The sequence below is a fragment of the Haemaphysalis longicornis genome, unplaced genomic scaffold (genome assembly GCF_048455015.1).
Source record: "Haemaphysalis longicornis isolate Haplotype H1 unplaced genomic scaffold, Haemaphysalis longicornis Haplotype H1 scaffold_1, whole genome shotgun sequence".
In the NCBI taxonomy this organism is placed as follows: domain Eukaryota; kingdom Metazoa; phylum Arthropoda; class Arachnida; order Ixodida; family Ixodidae; genus Haemaphysalis; species Haemaphysalis longicornis.
In genome coordinates, this window is record NW_027526203.1 from 318,906,553 (window position 1) to 318,925,657 (window position 19,105).

Consider the following 19,105-nt stretch of genomic DNA (forward strand, 5'->3'; position numbering starts at 1 on the left):
GAAGAGCCCCAAAGAGAGTTGTGAGCATTAAGGTCGCCTGTAAGGATGTATGGTTCGGGCAGCTGGTCTACCAGCGCCTCGAAGTCAGAGCTTAAAAGTGAAACATCAGGAGGAATGTATATGGAGCATACCGTTATCAACCTATTAAATATTATTAAGCGTATTGCTACAGCCTCAAGGATGGTGTTCAAAGTGACAGGGTGGCATGCTAAAGATTTCCGGGCAAGTATGGCCACACCCCCAGAAGAGTGTGTGCAGCCATCCCTGTCTTTTCTGTATACCAGGTAACTATTCAAGAAATTTGTGTGTTTAGATTTCAAATGTGTTTCCTGAACACACATTACACTTGGCTGATTAGCATGCAATATTTCGTATACATCGTCAAGATTTTTAAGAAGGCCTCTACAGTTCCATTGAATTATGTTTTCTCTTCCCATTATTTAGTGTTAGAGCTACTGGAGTGTATGTGTTTGTTTATGTGTCGTCTTTCGGGGCTGTGACTCTCGCCTTTCTTGGCTTGTCGGGAGGCTTTGGCGTCGGGACGCGTTCCTTGCGGTGCACCGCAGGCAAGAACGGCCCGACGTCCATCTCATCGTCCGATGTCCTGGGTGTGCCCGTTGAACCGGGCCCCCCGGACTTGGACCGCCTTCGGGGGCCCTTCGTTTGAACCGCCACCGCCGCAAGTGTCGGGGGCACCAGAAGTGGTACGGGCGGTGCGGTGGCGGTGGGAGCCGGTGCGGGGCCCGTGGTGTCCATGGCACCCTCCAACGCACTGGAGGACGGGGAGGCAGGGACGGGAGCGGCACCGGTCCCGACGGAAGAGGTTGCCACCACAACCGCTGCTGGCTCAGCGAGCGGTGCGGAGGCGGGTCGGGCTGCCAGAGGCAACCCAGGGGGGGGCGGGGGCGGGACCAAGTCCGACTCGCGGTACTGGGTCCCCGCCGAAACCAGACGCCGCTCCGCCCCCCGGCGAGCTGCGTCGGCGTACCTCCCCAGGGGGAAAGAGGCGAACCTCTTTCGCGCCTCTGGGAAGGTGATGTTCTCTGTTACTTTGACATTGATTATTTTCTTTTCTTGTTTGAATTTCTCGCAAGTGCGGGACCACGCTGCGTGGGGCCCCTGGCAGTTGGCACAGGTGAAACTCTGGGTGTTACAGTTTTCGGATGGGTGGTCATGTTGGCCGCATTTTGCACAGGTAAGGCGGCCGCGGCAGGAGTTTGTGCCATGCCCGAACCGTTGGCACTTGAAGCAGCGCCGTGGGTTCGGGATGTATGGGCGGACAGAACAATGTATGTAACCGGCATTTATGGATTCTGGAAGGGTGCATCGATCGAAGGTCAAGATAATGTGTCTAGTTGCTACCTGTTTGTCATCGCGGCGTATTGATATGCGCTTTACAGCCGTGACGCCCTGATCCCTTAAGCCTTCCAAAAGGTCGGCCTCGGTCTCGGACGTGAGATCTGGCTCAGAGATCACACCTTGACAGCTGTTGAGGCTGCGGTGGGGTGTGACCCTGATCTCCAGATCTGCCATGCGGGTTTGTTTCAGGAGGATTGTGGATTGCTGCTGAGTTTTAACTTCAACTAGCACTTCACCAGTTCTGAGCTTTTTGGCATCATATGCTTTGCCGATGATACCTTCAAGGTATTTAGAAACAAGAAATACAGATTGAGAGGAAACCGGCTTCGATTTGTCTACAGATTCAATGATCAAAAAACGAGGGTAGTTATCTGGCTTTGGGAGCGAGATAGAAGGCAAAGAAGGAAAGGATGCTTCGGTGCGGCCCCTTTTAGGGGGCCGATCACGTCTGGGGGGGGGTTTTGATTTATCCATATAGCATAGGAAAAAGCAGGGAGACGGGGGTACTTTCTTCTTTGACCGTACCCTGGTAGTCAAAGAGGTCCCGGAGCTCCCTGCCTGGTGAACAGACAGGGAGCCCATCCGCCGGAGCTTGACCTGGGCTCCGACGGCCACCGTTCGTGGTTTCTAACCCTCCACCTATAAACACATCGCCACGGTTGGATCCAGCTTATGTTTGGGGGCTCGGGGTCCGCGGTATCGCCAGTACCGTCACCAAGATTACTCAAGGTGCCCCGTGCGGGGGGAACTTATTGTTTTATACTTATTGAAATTTATATTGTTTCTGTGGATTGATTGATTGATTGTAGGGTTTAACGCACCGACGCAACGCAGGCGATGAGGCGCGCCACAGTGGAGGGCTCCAGATTAATTTTGACCACCTGGGGATCTTTAACGTACGCCGAAATCTCGTACACACTTTTTGCTATTTGCTTTTCGCTTCCATCAGAAAAGGAAGTGGATGGCTGCGATGGCCTTCCTGACAACATCCCCACCTTTGCTGTCATGGACAATAGAAGAAACTTTGTTTTGGCTTATTCCAGGTCATCGTGGGAGAGACTGCAATGTTTTGGACATGCACTGCAACTGTGCATTAGCGACGCAAAAAAGGAAGTCTCACGTTTTGCCCTACTTTGTGTGAAATCAAGGTCCATTGTGGGACACTACAAGGAAAGCACGCAAGCATGAGGCAGGCTCCTCTAAATACAGAATGTAGGCTCTTGAAGTTATCCAAGGTGTTCCAACCCACTGGAACAGCGAACATGCAATGTTGGCAAAGCTGATGGAAACTTCAGGCTCCTATTTGTGCAAAGCTGTTGGAGTCGGACTCGGTGGGAAATCTGAGCGCGCAAGAGTGGAAACTCGTAAATGCTGTGGTCAGAGTGCTTCAGCCCTTGGAGCAGGCTCCTGCTGAGCTTTCTGCAGACCACTATCCAACGCTCCCACAAGTTATTCCACTCCTGCCCTACACACATGTCATGCTTGAGGAGCACATATCTGGAGCAGACGAAGCAGCACCATTTGCCTCCAGCCTCTTACGCAGCCTTTTGACAAGACTTCCCGAGATCAAGATGGCCAAAGTGTCAGCACTTGCCATGCTGCTTTAGGAGTATCTGCCACACTATGGAAGCTCAAAAAAAGTGGGCAAGAACCTTGCTTGTGTCTACTGTGAAAAAGCTTCTGCCATCACAGCAGGAACATGACCAAGGTCATTCTGTCATACCGGGGTCAGCAACAGGTATGACAAGCACTGTGTGGACTATCCTTTCTGAATTGAGCTCCCTCACATGTCAAGAAACTGACAATGGCCATGCCGCTAGGCAAGCGGCTGACTACCTGAGTGCACCGCTGCTGCCTCAAGCCGAGAACCAATCATTTCAAGAACTCAAGCCAATTGTACCCGGCCCTGGCTAAAGTAGCCCATATGTACGTACAGCCGTCAAATTTTTTTATAATATAGCAGGAGTGTTGACCGGCAGGTGGGTCAGCACCTTATCACAGTAGAAAGAGGCGAAACTAGTGAGAGTAATTCGCATGTGCAGAACAATTCCACCAATGCAACCGTCGTCTGCTAAGCTTTCCCTGCAAGCAAGACGCAACCCCCTTCTGCCGGTTATCAGCCGCCTTGCCGGGAACGAAGAGCACGCAAAATCGCTGTCACCGCCCAGCAATGAGGATAGCCGACTGATTACCAGCGGGAGGGGTTGTGTCGTGCTTGCAGGGAAAGCTTAGCAGAAGAAGGTTGCACTGGCGGGATCATTACGCACATGTGAAGTGCTCTCACTGGTTTTGCACTTTCTACCGTGATAAGGCGCTGACCCACCAGCCGGTCGATGCTCCCACAATAACACTAAAAAAATTGGCGGCTGCATCTCTCCATACCAGCCACCCAGACAAGAAGCGAGAGACTGTTTTCAACTGCAGGCAGTGTAGCCAGCAACACCCAGGAGATGCTCCTCACAGAGCATGCTGAACAGCCTGCGTTCAACATGCTCGGTGTTCTCTCATGAGAACCTGTGACTATGCTGTAAGTGTTGACACAAGATGTGCAATGTTTGCAATGCTCCTATCATTTTCATCACATGAACATTTGATGTTACCTTCCCCCAAAGTTCGTAAAATAAATGCGCGTGAGCACAGTTTCGACACAGGAAACTGACTGTACGAGTATCAGTTACTGTAAGCATATGCACTTTTACGCTACATGATTATCGTTTTCCAAAGTATGTGAAAATCAACTCACTTGATGCTGATGGCGTAGCCACCATTCTGCTTGGCACTGATGCGCAGCAGGAAGGTGCCGCTGGGTGACTTCTCCAGCAGGGAGGTGGCCTCTTCCCTCTCCATGGTGCCGGCAAACCAGGGGTACTCTTCCAGGTTCAGGTTCACATAGCCGTCCCGACTGGGCGGCAGGGGAGGCGCCGGTTGCTGCCCCGGCCCCCCGTGGCCTCGGCCCAGGGGGGCTGGGCACTCGTACGAGCCCCGCTTGTCCAGCTGCACCCAGGGGACGACAAGCGTCAGCTGGCAAACGCTAAAAGATGCAACTTGCGAATGTACACTAACCACCTACAAATCCCTCCGTGGTCTGGTCACCTCACTGTGCATGCTATAATATAGCACAACTGGGACATAAAAAAAAAAAAAAAAAAGCAATAACATTTATATATCCCCATTATGATCAGCATTTTCCGCCTTCGTCACCTTCGTCACATGCTATTCATCTATCACTTAGCTCACTTGAACGCAGGTGTACCTGTGAACATATTGGTACTTTACACGAAATAGTGAACAAGATAAAGCACAATGACCTGCCCATTTCATTTGCTAACTGGCGGCAAGCACTCGCAGGTCGAACCCCCTGAACATCAGGCCCTTCCTGCCATTTTTAGATTGTTTCAAGTTTTCATTCGTTCCTTTCACAGCGGAAATGTGGAATAACCTGGATGTTTCACTGCAAAATTTGCCTACCAATAGTTTTTTTTAGAGGAATTACCTACCCATGTGTTCTGTTAGTTCTTACGAATTCACTGTTATGAACCCGCTCCTGCACAGTCTCAAACTGTGAGACAGCAGCATACTATGTGAATAACAATAATAAAAACTCTCCTTGCAAACAAACTGTGGCTTTTGACCGTGCATGTTATGCTGGACTATCAAAAGGGTCTCACACAATGTCAAGGGAGTGGTGTGAGTAAGGGTAGTGCTAGGAGGAAGCCAGAAGAGGCACATGATGCGAACAAGTGGGTTAATGTCCCGGCCATTTGCTCATGCACCAAAGGTGTTGCTGTTATGTTTACTGCCGACAGACAAAGTTCTTGCTGTTAAATAGGACAAAAAATTATGAACTTCCTTGCAAATTGAGAGCTTTAAGGACCCCATCAATCCATGGACTCCATTTGAGAATCTCTGCCTTAACAGCTTGCTCAAACTGATGATATGCACACTTTAAACTACAAATGACCAGGGGAACCATTATTAAACCACGAGTGATAGTGCCTCTAAATGGAGGGATAACAATTGGCCCATTAATGAGTGCACTTTTAATTACTTGTTCAACTGCTGCTAATAGCTGCTGCTAATAACAAACAGTATTCCAACACTAGCAAATATAATAGCAAAGATGGAACGGTGTATGCATCATGACCATCTGCCAACTTACTGTACTCACTACTATGGTGCAACTGCCCTGAATGCTTCAAAAGTTGTCCAGTTAAAGCAACTCCTGAGCGGAATTTTCTTACCTCTTCCACAAATGCAGCAGGAAAAAAGCCTTCTTCTGCTGTCCTTTGAAGACGACCCTGATAAAGATAAAAGCCCACATACATGCAGCCAGCACACATTTTTATCAAATGCTAATTTCCATGGTGTACACAATACGAACTTAGTCCAACATCAATGGAATATACATGGTTGCAAACAACTGAGTTACCCGGTTCGGAGCAGTAATTTTATATATCTGGTGACAAGAAACACATGCATACATATAAAACGTTGATTCCTGCACATACTCTTAAAATTCCACTTTCATGACGAACTTTGTCCCAAACATTAATAACATGAAGAAATATAGTGCCTCATGCTGTGGTAAAAAAGCTGCCATGCAACGTGAGCAGCTTACACTGAAGAATTTGAAAAATGCTTATATCCACATGGCTTCCTGTGCTGTGGATCATGTCATTATGCAAAGTATCAAGGTTAGCTTGCAGTGACTAGTAGCCTGCACTAAACAAAAGGGTACCCAAGGATCGTTTGCGTACCTCCCAAATGGAGCTGCTGATCTTCCTGAGGACTTCGATCACGTCATCAGCGGCAAATGACAGGTACCCAGAGCTTGAACTGTTGAATGACTGTTTGGCTTTTGCTATGGCTAGAACACAAACAACAGCACTTGTCACTTACTCGCAAACAAAACAACGGTGCATGCAAGAACATAGTCACTTGCATGCACAGCATAACTGGGAGTAAAAAACCTCTTGGCTAATTTTCGATGTGCCAAATTTAAATTGGTAAATACAATTTGCCGCAAAATCCCTCTGAGCGAAGGCAGTATTAATTGCCACATAATACTTTTATTCTTGTGAAGCTGTCGACAAATAATAACAAAAAAAGCTTGTAGCAGCATTAGAAACCTGTTGAAATCAGGATTAGAAGCTCTTCATTTCTTTCAACTATTAGGTATTCTTAGAGTACTTGACATGGAAATACAATTTCCAGCTAGACTTTGCAGCTACAATTCTATCAGAATTAACAAAAATTCTATCCAAACTACTGGAAAAAAAAAGCACAACAGTAAAGATAATATGATCATCTTCAATCGCTACAAAGTACAGTAGAAATCAATTACAGTAACTCCTTATATGGTAAAATTCATTGCTATGATATGAGTTTGGAGGCCTCGGTTATCTCCTTTTGTAAAAATTAATGTACTTCATCTGGGTTATTTGAAAATGTGATCCTTAAGTTTTTTTTTGGTAAATATTTGTTAACATCTAAGCTTACCAGCCTTTCAGTCATTATATTTCAGCCAGCCCATTTTTGCAGTAATTGTGTTTCTAATTTACCTAATATTGTGCTGAAATAAAAAGGGTTAGAAAATTCAGAAAAATTGTGAATGAAAGAAAGTCTGGTTTACGCTTATTTTTATAGTTTGTTTCTATCATTTTAACTGGAAAGATCAAACCTTAGCTATAATAAATGCAAGGACAAGTCTTGTCATATTGAATATCTATGAAACAAATCCCTGAATATACAGTGGAGCCCCGCTGATGCGTCCCCCGGACTTACTACACCCGCTTTTTACGACGGATCACTGCGGTCTCGGCAAACTTTTCTAGAAACAATGCATTAAAAACCCCGATCATATGACGCTTGAGTGAACACAGTCCGTTTCATACGACGGACCCTGGCACGGATACAACGGCGTTTTTCCCATATTTTACACCGCTTCGCCGCCTCGTCCGATCTTTCTTTATTCTTATCGCCCGTTTGACGCTGCTTGGTGTGCAAATGTCCGCAGGCGGGCCAGACCACTTGCTGAAGAGACGCAAGCAAGCAGGCGGGTACTCGTGAGCGGGAGTTAACCAGCGACGGCCCCACGTGGCAGCAGTACGGCAACGCGCCAACTGAGAGAAGCCGAAGTTCGGGTGGCAGGTGGACTGTGAATTTGAAGCTCCCGTTGAGCCTTTGACCAACCTGAGAACTCACACGACGCAACCCCACGGCAATGACCGGACAGCCCCTTTCCCCGCCCACTCGATCCAAGTTTCTCCCTTTCACGACGCTCTCTCTCCCTATATCTCTGCTCTCCGCTACTCAGTGTATTTCACAGCCGCGTTGTCACTCACTCCTTTCTTTGCTAGAGTGCCTCAATTCAAGCACGTCCGCCACAAGGGTGGAGACACGTATACATTGAGACCGCCGTTTTGGGTCACTCGCTAGCCGCTGCACCAAGTCACTGTAAGAAGACCGCGCTATAATTTTCACTGCAACATGGTTTACTCGCGAAGTTTCAATCATCTTATTTATTTCTTATTCCTGTGTATTGTAGGAAACGAAAACAGCTATGTGTTGACCACTTTGACCCAATAGCGACGGCATGGGACCGTTCAAAGCAATGCTGTTTTTTTTTTTTTCAACTCTGCCTTGTACTATCGTTCGTTTCGCTTGGCCTTCGCCATTTACCATTCGCCATTTCCTCTTAATTTGCACAACCACGTCGGTCTTATCTCGCGTGCGCAAGGCGCGGGGCTTGCGGGTTATAAATAGCACCGGACGACACGGGTGTCGCATAGCGTGCGGCGCTTGCCAGGCGGGCTAGCCGGACGCCTTGGAGGGGAGGGAAGTACAACAAAGCCATTGCTTTTTTTTAAAACTTGAGATTTTAGCTAGAGGCTCGCAAATCACGCGAGAACGTGCTAAATATAGTAGTTTAGATAAGTTCTTAGCCTACCTGTCGCATGAGACCGTTTAGTAGGCCGGCATTTACCCTTCACCCCGGTCGTACGACACCCCGTTCATACGACGCTTTCTCGCGTTCCCTTGAAAGTCGTATTATCGGGGTTCCACAGTACTACAAAGAGTGACACCAGACAAACTTATTTTACTAAATATCTGCACATTTGGTGAGGGCCTTAGCACTGATGCGACCAATGGGCCCCTATCGTTCGCGGTGAAATTCTGGCAAATCTTTCTTTAGCTGCCGTTGCTACGAAGTTTCGATTCTTACACTTGCAGAGGCTGTGCACGTTGATTAATTGTGTGGGGCTTCACGGGCCAAAGCTACACCTGAGCTATGAGGCGCGCCGTAGTGGAGGGCTCCGGATTAATTTTTGACCACCTGGGGATCTTTAACGTGCGCCCAAATCTCGACACACGGGCGTTTTTGCTTTTCGCCTCTATCAGAAAAGCAGCCACCGCTGCCGGGATTGAACCTGCATCTTTGGGCTCAGCAGCACAACGCCTTAACCACTGAGCCCCTGCAGCGGGTCAGGCTACGCATGCAACGATGTGAAGAACGAGGTATAGAAAAATGTTAAAGGTGGGAGATTTAACCTCAAGTAAAGATTTTGACAGACGGTAGAATACGAAAAAATGGGCCTGAACTTTCCTCAATAAAGAGTAAACTTGCGTTAGCCCTAGATTCTCTAGAAGATGCTATATTATGTGGGGGCTGCCGTCAAAAAGCATTATGTGCTAGTGATAAGGTCTGGAATACTTTCTACGGCGATACAAGACGTACTTTATATCAATACCTGTGCTACACGACCTTTTGAAAGGATATTTCAGTCGAATGACCTTCGAAATTTCAAGTGCCATTCGAACTGGAAGGAGTTTCGCCGATCTACACGACAATTCTCAAAGGCAGTTGAAAGTTTCTGCGTTCACCCGCCATGTTTTGGTGTCGCCCCTGCTGCCCTGTTTCGTTGTTGACAAAAATTTAATTTTAGAGTTAAAATGAGCAAAAAAACAAGTTATTAACGATCAAATTGATAACAATCTGCAATCGCACACAAAACATGCGCTGACATCCAGTCCTTTTTTTCTTTTTTTTTCGCAGCACCGGTGTTGAGAGTACCAAGTTACCTTGTGATCGTAGAGCGAGTGATAGGAAACAAAAACAAGTGAGAAATTATGAAGATTGTACACTTTAAACCGCAATTTTTACTCGTAAATAATTGTTTTTGTAGTTATGGCATGCAGAAACTGCTCCCGAGAGTACAGCCGTTCGCGTTTCAAAGGCCTTTGAGATCCTCAAAGGTCATTGGTGGTGCTCCTTTGACTCAAATGGCATTTCAATCAAAGGGCTTTGAAAAATGTCCTGTAGCAGCTCAAAGGTGTCATTTGAGTCAAATGACATTCGACTCAAAGGCCTTCGAAACGCTCGAGTAGCACGGGTATAACTCCTTGAACACCACAGTGCTTAGCATGTCAGTAAAGTAATAAACGTTTCAGTCAGTTACAACCAATTTTCGTTGTTGCTCCAGTAAGTGTTTAAAATCAACCTCAATACAGTAAATCCTTAGCTGTACTGCACGTTCTTCTCGTTGGCACGGTTTACTACACAAGGTTGACAACACAAAGTGAGTTGGTGTCTTGGAGCAGAACAGTGCTACAGCACAATATTAAAAAATCATTACATTCTTTGGGGCGAACCTTCAACCTTAAAAAAAAAAAAAAAAGAGAGAAAGAAAAAGGAAACTTACAAATTGAAAAGCGAATCCCATTGGCTCCATGGTCTGGCCCTGGCCGTGAAGGAGTCTGGGGTTCATCCGTTGAGGACTGTGAGCCCAGGTGAGAGCTGGGCCGGGGTGGCAGGCTGGGAGCGCCGCACGATCGCACCGTCCCAATGCACATCTTGTGCACGCCGACGCCGCACACTGGTCGGAGAAAAAAGAAAAATTCAAATGGACCTTTTTTCAGTACCGGTCCCTCTAGCGGCCACCACGGCGAACTAAAAATGGCAGTAAGGCACTCCCCCAACATTGTTAATCTTTCGCAGAACTTCGCAGAACTTGTGCACAAAATATCCTGGAACTGATGTCTCTCCCACACTCAACCGTCACCCCTACCTTTCACATGAATGTCATGAAAGCAGGTTCACGTTCCGTGACTAATCTGCAGTGTTCAAAGCGCCCCTTTTCTGTTTTTTTTTTTTTTTTTTTTCATTTTCGTTACCCCCTCACTGGCAGCCATGTGATGGCACCGTGATCAGCCTCAAACATCTTTGCCCCTTTTCTTAGAAAGCTATTATTGTGTGCACGTACAAAACCACCACGAGGTGTCAAAAGAGAGAGAGAAAAAAGAAAACCTGCAGCGCTAGACAGTATAGCCGCTCCCTAAGCAGAGAACTGAGGGGTGCGCCTTTGTTTATTTTGCCCGAGGCGCCTGCCAAGAATGGCGGACCGGAAGCCCGCGCATGCGCAGATCGCTACTGGAGCAAGAACATCTCTAATAAATAGTTCAGAATGGCATGCTTTCTCCATCGAATTATACTCCAAGTTGCTCTATAACATCTCTAATAAATAGTTCAGAATGGCGTACTTTCTCCAAGCCACTCTAACATCTGAATAAATCGAATGGACCTTTCTCCAGTACCGGTCCCTCTAGCGGCCGCCACAGCGAACTAAAAATGGCAGTAAGGCACACCCCCAAGAAAGTTTGGCTTTCGGAGAACTCGTGCACAGAATATCTTGGCCCTGCAGCCCCTCCCGGCACTGACCCGTCACCCGCACCTTTCACATGAATGTCACGGGAGCAGGCGAACGTTCTCGTGACTAATCTGCCGTGTTCGAAGCCCCCCCCACCCTCTTTTTCTTTTTTTTTTCATTTTCGTAACCCCCTCACTGGCAGCCATGTGCTGGCAGCGTGGTTAGCGTGGTCAGTCTCAAGCGTCTTCGCCCCTTTTCTTAGAAAGCCATTATTGTATGCACGTACGAACCCACCACGAGGAGTCCAAAGAGGAAAAAAAAAGAAAACGTGCAGATTATAGCCGCTCCCTAAGCAGAAAACCGAGGGGCGCACTTTTGTTTATTTTGCCCGAGGCGCCTGCCAAGAATGGCGGACCAGCAGCCCGCACATGCGCAGATCGCTACTGGAAAAAGGTCCATTGGGGCTTTAAAGCTATCTCGATAAAAAAAGTTAAGAGCATTTTTGCGCTATCTTCGGTCACATTGTAGCTGCAAGGGGCCATCAATTTCTAATAACCTTAAAGTAAATGGTGACGGCTTGTAACAAGTTTCGTCCAGATTCACCGATACACACGTGCAAGCCACTCAAGTCTTGCCTCGGATATTTTACGGCTCCTGGCTTGCTATAGACAGTATCAAGCAGTTGCTAATAGCTTTTATGAATGAAAGTGATAGTGCCAAGGTGCACAGGTTCCCATATCACAGTTGTAGGTAGGTGTCACGACAGATGCCAGCACTATCACTAGCTGTGAAGGAGGTCACATACCGCCAGGCCACTGGCAACGAGTGATTTAGTGCGTCAAATAAAATGTCCACCGACCTTCAGTCCTCCCCTTCCTAATACAAGAATTTATCATCATCATTTGATGCACGCAAATGTGGCACCGAAAATCCATTGTGTTTCATACACTTGCTTATCCAGCTCCCACTGGCATTAAAACTTGAGTGGGGAACCCTGCTTTGTTTTCGTCAGTCACGTACTTAAGCCTCCGGAACGCCTAGAGTACACGATGCTGCTGGGTTCCCCGTTGTAGACAAGATTACCTTGTGCTTCATGGGCGCGCCATAGTGGTATGTCTTTGGAGACGTAAACGCTGAAACGAGGTGCTGATTGCAGCCCCAGTAATATGTGCAACAGCTGGCTAAGGTATGCCCATTGAAGAATGGGTGCACCAAATTTGCTCATGTGATGTTGATGGGCTGTTTTATATTGGAATAAGTTTGATTTTTGGAGGAGTCCCGGTCCACGAGATGCTGCTGGTTGCTTTGAAGCCGATTTTGGTTTTGAGCCCGACTGTAATGCGCACCAAAATCTAAAGCCTACTTCTCGGGTAAAAAAAAAAAAAAAAAAAGGGGTGCATGTTAGAATAATGCAATTACGGTAATTTCCCAACAATCAACAAAACCGAGGCATAGTGTTAGGAGGACACAATGTCTAGATCAATTTTACTTTTATGGCAGCTCAGATCTGGTCGCCTGACCGCACTTTTCCCTTTAAAAAATGCATACAAGAACTGCAAACTAAACAAGCCGATAGGTTGTCAGCCTTCTTTCTATACTGCTTTATTATTTTTTTTTTCATTCTGTCAACTGTGTGAAAGAATAAATTTTATTGCTTGGGCATAAATAGAAATGGTAAATACAAGGTTGTGATGTACACAGGAAGAAAATCCAGATATTTCACAAAGGTGATAAAAGCACCCCGCCTGCTTTCTGCTTTGATCAACACTCATGTGACAGCACAATGAGAGCCATCAAGCTGCCTTCAGTAACTTTACCCATGCACCAGGTTGCTTTTGCACGCTTCCCAACACATTACTTTAAGTATGTCTGTGGCTCACGTGTCAGCTCAGGGCACTGCAGCGAAACAATTATGTGAGCACGCAGCACAGAGCAATGTGCTGGCCATGCACCATTGCATTTCTGTGCCGTTTAGTTGGAATGCGAGGCCCAAAGCTCAAGCAGCTGACGAGAACAGCTGTAAGGATGCAAGGAAAATGCCTGGCATGTGTCTTGCCCACTGACATATAGACACTGTGCGACATGGTTCTTCTACATTTCATACTGGCAGTACATACTGTTGGCGCATTTAACCCCTTCCCTAGCGCACCCACGGCAGGTTCATAGGCTGATGTCAGCAAATGTCCCTGTGAAAACTCATGGTGCTCCCAGGCATATCCTGCCATCTAGTACGCAGCTTGAAGGCTACACTTTGGGTCTGGATAGGTGTTGTTTTTTCCCGCGATGGAAGTTTTGGAGCAGACGGCGAAAACGACAAATTGCTGAAAAGATTAGAGGTCCGAATGTCTTTAATACTTTTTAGGGGGATATTCTCCCCAATGAGGATTTACAGCGAGCGGCAGCTGGCAGCCAAAACACAGATAGTGAAATTCTTTTCCTTGGTCGCAGCTGACTCACCATGGCTGTGTTGGTGACGCGAATGCGAAGCGGAGCAGAAGAAGAAACTTGCACTCTATCTGTAGTCTAAAATTTACCCTAAAAGTTCTATGCGTTCATGTGACCTCCCTACAGATGGAGTGACACAGCCACAATATTTTAGCAGCGGAGCTGTTCTAGTCAGGGTGTCGAACTAGAACCGGAACCAAACCCAAATTTTTGCCCGGAACTGGAAACGAAATGAACCAATTTTCCGCGATTTGATGGTACCAAATAAGATGGCAGACGGGCAGGCTCTGTGCTGTCCAGAAAAGGAGACGAGGTGTGGCCTGTCACTGGTCGGTGATGGGAGTGGAGCACAAGGTGGCACCACGGCTGCTACATAGATCCATTGTTGTTTTCCTCAAGAAAGCAACTGCGGTCTATGAAACTGTGGGTTTATGAGCCGAGAATAAAATTAAACTTAACTGTATTTTCAAACTAAAATAAATTAATGAATACAAACTTGCGGCCATAAAGAGTAATGCTTTCACACTTGCACACGTAAGTAGCCTTAAAGGGACTCTGCAGTATTTCGAAGAAACGCTTTCACTCTTTCCTTCACGTCTGGAAGCACTGCGAAAGGTACAGTTATCGACAGCATGAAGCAGCACTACATGATTTGCTCATCACAGCATATACGCCTTTAATTTCTGCTTTGCTTTTGTGGCTTTCTTTCTAAAGTGGCTATCGAATGTGTTCATTGCTGCAACTGAAGGAAAGCCAGCCAACAGCCGCTACACTGCTGTAATGACGTTATTCCACCGGTAGAAGATCACCAAGACTGGGAAAGAGAGAAAAATCTTTTGAGCTAGTTTCTACGTTATCTGATGGGCACAGAGCAATAATCTTTGGTTGAGGAACTTTGCAACCCCCTAATCTAAGTACTAAATCTCTTGGTTGACTACGTTCTGCAAGCACTTAATCCCAAAAATTTGAAAAAAGTGTTGCAATGTCTCTTTAAAGGGGCCCTGAAAGGCATTTTGAGCACACTAAATGAAGTAGCGCAATCGTTAGATTGGGTCGTCAAGGTCATCTGGGCCAAGTATTACTCTTTTACGCGCAGCGGAAAGCTCACACTTTTGTTGCAAAGTTTGTCGCTTTTTTCTCACCCTTTCCTTCGTATTTTTGGACGCCGCCATCTTCACATGTCTACATCATCGATTCCCAGATGTTCGTCATGAGCTAGACATCCTGCTATTGGGCGGCTTTTTCACGCACTTCCGGCAAAGAGATGAGTCGTCTGCTCAGCGTCGACTCGCCGGCTGATCTGCCAGCGTAGTGCCGGAGTGCTTGGACATTTTACGACAAACGAAACAAGCGTAAACAAACGCTTAACCGTTCGTATTGAATGCAACATGGCCATAACACGACATGGATATTCTCTTACCGGAGTACGTTCCATAACGAAAGCGTTGAAGCCCCGTGGCACTTCTTTCGTGCAATCACAGAGAACGCCCTGAGCCGAATGCCCGGGTTTGACGGATACATTTTTTTCCACTTCAAAACAATCCAGAGATGCGTTTCGAACGAACACAACGTCACAACATGCGTTGCAAGTCTGAACCGCGATTGACAGACGATGGGTTGCCTCCTCCTGCCCGTCGTAAATTCGGCACTCACCTCGCGCGCGGTTTGCGGGGACGAACAGCAAGTCACTTAACTCTGGCGCGCAAGCCGAGATGGCTTTTAGCCACGCACACTGCACATACCCCATGCGAGGTTGAGTCAAACGTCGCTCGAGAAAGATAATCCAGACCATGGGAAGCACTATCCAACCGCAGAAGCACAACGTCGCATTTCATCGCGAAACAAAGGCGTCCACAACACACACACCATCGCCTCCTGTAATGCCAAACGCATCTCACACTTCCTAATGAGAGTGATGTGGTACGTCTGCAGTGCCCACATGTCGCGAGGTGGGGCCCCGAGCTGAACCGGGATCACGCAACCGTAACTGACCTCTGGGGCGGTTTGTGCCTTGTTGCCAAGGCAACCGATGTTTCAGATCGTCAAAGAAAGGCGCTCGCTCCAGCGCTAGAAAGCTCAGAGCCGCGCCGGAGCATGTTTTGCCAACGTTACCGCTCTCCACCACGCGTCGCCCCAAGCTGAACTGGTCACATGATTGAAGCATTTTGTGCACGGGTTCTGTATCGGTTTAAAATGTCTTTTTCACATGGCGCCGGCAGGAATACCACCACCGCAAAATAAGACCCGGCACCAGCGGGGCCACATCTGATACAGCGCTTTTTGGATAAACAGTGCGCGGTGCATGAAAGGGACCGAGCGCAAGATCCTCCCCAGCGGCTGCGAGTTCGCCGCCGATTAAAAGTCACGTGCTGCACTGCAGCAACGCACACCGCGAAAGGGCAAGGCCAGGCCACCGCACACATGCGGCCAGATTTTTCGTTCGCTTATCCATCCTTGAGCGGAGTGCGGAATTCATGGTGTCAACACAACTTGCCCGTAGCAGACGGCAGTCGGAGGAGCGTAATGCGGAAGTACGTCACCGCTGACTAGCGCAGCATCATGGGAGGGAGTGCTCGCGCGCCGTCAACAGTTGAAAAGAGGAGGAAACGCGGCGCGGCGATAATGTGCGGTTTTTGATTTACTATTTCTCAGCTAATACTCATCGCTCTAACAAAATTCTTGCGGGAGGAGATTGCTAATACATTGTCTTATTTGGTTACATGTACATCCATGCATCGGCGGAAGGTATTTCAGGACCCCTTTAAGGGTTCCTGCAAACCTTTTATTTCACATCAATTTGTGTTTTAATCGTTACGCTCCCATTAAAAACATTTTGCATTGGATTGTACAGTCAAGTTGGCCAAGTCAACATTTACAAACAAAACCCACATTATGAATGTGTTTCTATACCGACCTGACAGAGAAAGAAAGAAACGAAAACGCAGCACTAAAAAAAAAAAAAATAATAATAATAATTCACTTTCGCTTTTTTTTTTTCTGAACCTGTTTAACCGGTCCGAACCGGAACGGAATGGTGCTCTAGAACTGAACCCGGAAATGAACCTGAAAGGCTGGAACCCGAACCTGAACCGAACCAAAAAAAATTCCAGTTCGACACCCCTGGTTTTAGCGTTGGCCCCGACGACAGTCTTGGCTGGAATCGTGTCACACTCTTTCAGGAGCAGGTTTCTCCGCAGCGCAAAAACCAGTTTTCAGTGTAGAAAAAATATCTAAAGAAATAAAAAAAAAAAGTCCCAGACCCTTTATATGTTGATTTAATATGGGTTATATTGACCCTGGTAAAATGTCTTCGCAGGAGTTAGAGGTGAAGCCAACTTTGCTGGCTTTTTTACATTGTGTGTCGCACAGCAAAGCATGGCCATCTACAGAGGGAGTACGATTACAGAAAACCGCTCCAGCTCTTGTGTTATTGAAAGTATCCCAAAACAAATTATATGACAGCTAGCCACTGAGACAACTCTACCATTACGCACCACAGCCTTCTTCACAGAGTGGACGGGCACTGAACTTTTGGAGTGGCAGGGAGTGAGGTAAAAAGGCAACACCAGTATACTCGGGAGTGGCAGGGGTTGTGAGTGCGCGGTCCTACCTCGGGAATGGCAGTAAAAAGGTTAAGGCCCAGTTTACATTTTTGCCTGCTCAAAAATACTCTGAACGAAGATTTTCATCTTGCAAGGACGAGTCATTGCGACTTCAGCAGCACTTCAATAGCACCTCAAAAATGATGAGACACCCCAACTTAGTCCTCACACATTGAGTTTTTGAAAGTTCCTTATCCCAGTTTGTCTTTGCCGTGATCCCACTGGTAACATAGCGGACAGCTGAGACAACACAAGTTAAGATTAAATTGCAGGGCTCCAAAGGAGCTCACTCATTCAGTCTCTAAATAAGGATGTCTCCTCTATCTCTTCCATGGTAGGGAAAAAGGTAAATTAGTTGTAGGTGAAGGCCATCTTAGACTAAGATGCTGTTTGCTTTTCGTGCATTTTTTCAGTGCTTTCACATACACAAATTATTTTCTATTTGCGTGTATGATTGTAACAAAGTTCCTTACCTCCACATTTATAGCCTTGAAAGAAAATTCCCCTGGGAAAGAAAGTACATATAGGCATTCAGAAACACTGCTTACTAACCGTGAAAGTGAAAGGCTGTAAAAGGAAAGTATTTGAGAACTTACGGCAGTAGCTTGTTGCAGTCTGCACAGTACGTGGGGACCTTGAACGTGCACATTGCAAACTGGTGGTCTGTATACTTGGCGACCGAAGGGTTAATGTTGTCCCTACCCCGGCAAATAAAAAGATTGAGAATCTGAATGCACGATTCTCCACATAATAACTGACATCCTTCGCTAATGGCAGTTTAAACGTAAACATAACACATTCTTGAGCACTTTAGGTGAATAAAAATTCCAACTACGATAATCCCTGCACCACACTTAAATAAATAAATTAAAAAATCATACTTCCACACAAATAAATTCATAGCCACTATAAGATAAGGTGAACAATGCAGTTGATAAATTGGTATACAGCTGATTAACATAAATATGCACGGCAACAATCAAAAACATACTCTGATCAAGGATTTTTATAAAAACAAAGGTGTTCTGGCTCCCATACGGGAGCCTCGTTCACTTTCATGTCAGGTGAACAAGGCTCCCATATGGGAGCTGGAGTGCCTCTGTTTTTATGAGCTTGCATGGTCGGAGCCAGTTTTTAATTGTTGCCATGTGTTTTTCCAATCTGATGTGCTTCCACCCAACTTTTAATTTAATAAATAATCATAAAAACGCAGCAAAGTAACAAAAAAAGCCATTCCAATCACCACAAAAAAATGTAAAAGATAAAATCTTGTGTGCCAAGCTTTAAAGGAGCCATGAAGACAAAATACAAGTTTGTGTTATTCGAAAAATTTCTTGCTTTATAGTGCCCCCAGCGCTTGTCCGAATGCAAACGATGCTTTATTCACAAAGAAATTAATTAAAGTTAAATTTTTATTTTCCCGCTAAATCGTGCGTTTTCATGGTCTGCAATGACATCACAGGAACCGACCGCTCTGCTATGGTCCCTAGAAAGATATTTCTAGGGACCATAGCTCTGCAGCCGACTGGGAAGCTTTGTTTGCCGTGAACCTAGATGGCGCCCCCATACCGTAGCAAGCCTCTTCTGCCTTTGGCATGGAGCAAGAATTTCTTTCTCCGTGGCCTTTGGTTTGTTTTTGACCGTATTAAACCTGGCTTGTTTTGTTCACGGAGAAAATAATCGTTTTGTGAAACATAGTGCTCACTTGACAAATATGGTCATGTAAGACACTGTTCCTTGCATCAATCGGCAAGTGTAGTCGGAGACAACCCCAAAGCCCCCCCAAGTCCTGTGCAGCTAAACCAAGCATAGTGCGTGCAGTACCAACAGCAGTACGCATCGGCACTTCTGTTTACGTGTGCTTTCGTAACTTCCACTGTTTGTCCCACCATTCTTACGGCTTTGAAAATAATGTGCCCTAAATTTAAGCACAAATAGCTCGTCCGGCAAGCTTATAAGCTCTGCCTAATTTGCGTTTGCTTTTGCCGCCTTCCGCCAATCCCAGAGCTGTCACATGTGACATCATAGGTTCTGTTGCGGGAAATGAGCTAG

At 46.5% G+C, this 19,105-nt stretch overlaps 1 protein-coding gene across 1 annotated transcript in view; it reads right to left on the reverse strand.

Moving 5' to 3' along the window:
- The window catches only part of Vav (Vav guanine nucleotide exchange factor), a 235,227-nt gene that overhangs the window by 23,403 nt on the left and 192,719 nt on the right, over positions 1-19,105 (reverse strand). The window contains 7 exon segments of the mRNA XM_077691052.1: positions 4,103-4,353; positions 5,601-5,657; positions 6,117-6,226; positions 10,062-10,235; positions 17,527-17,558; positions 17,650-17,751; positions 18,623-18,641. Of these exon segments, the coding sequence (XP_077547178.1) occupies positions 4,103-4,353; positions 5,601-5,657; positions 6,117-6,226; positions 10,062-10,235; positions 17,527-17,558; positions 17,650-17,751; positions 18,623-18,641 (745 nt within the window).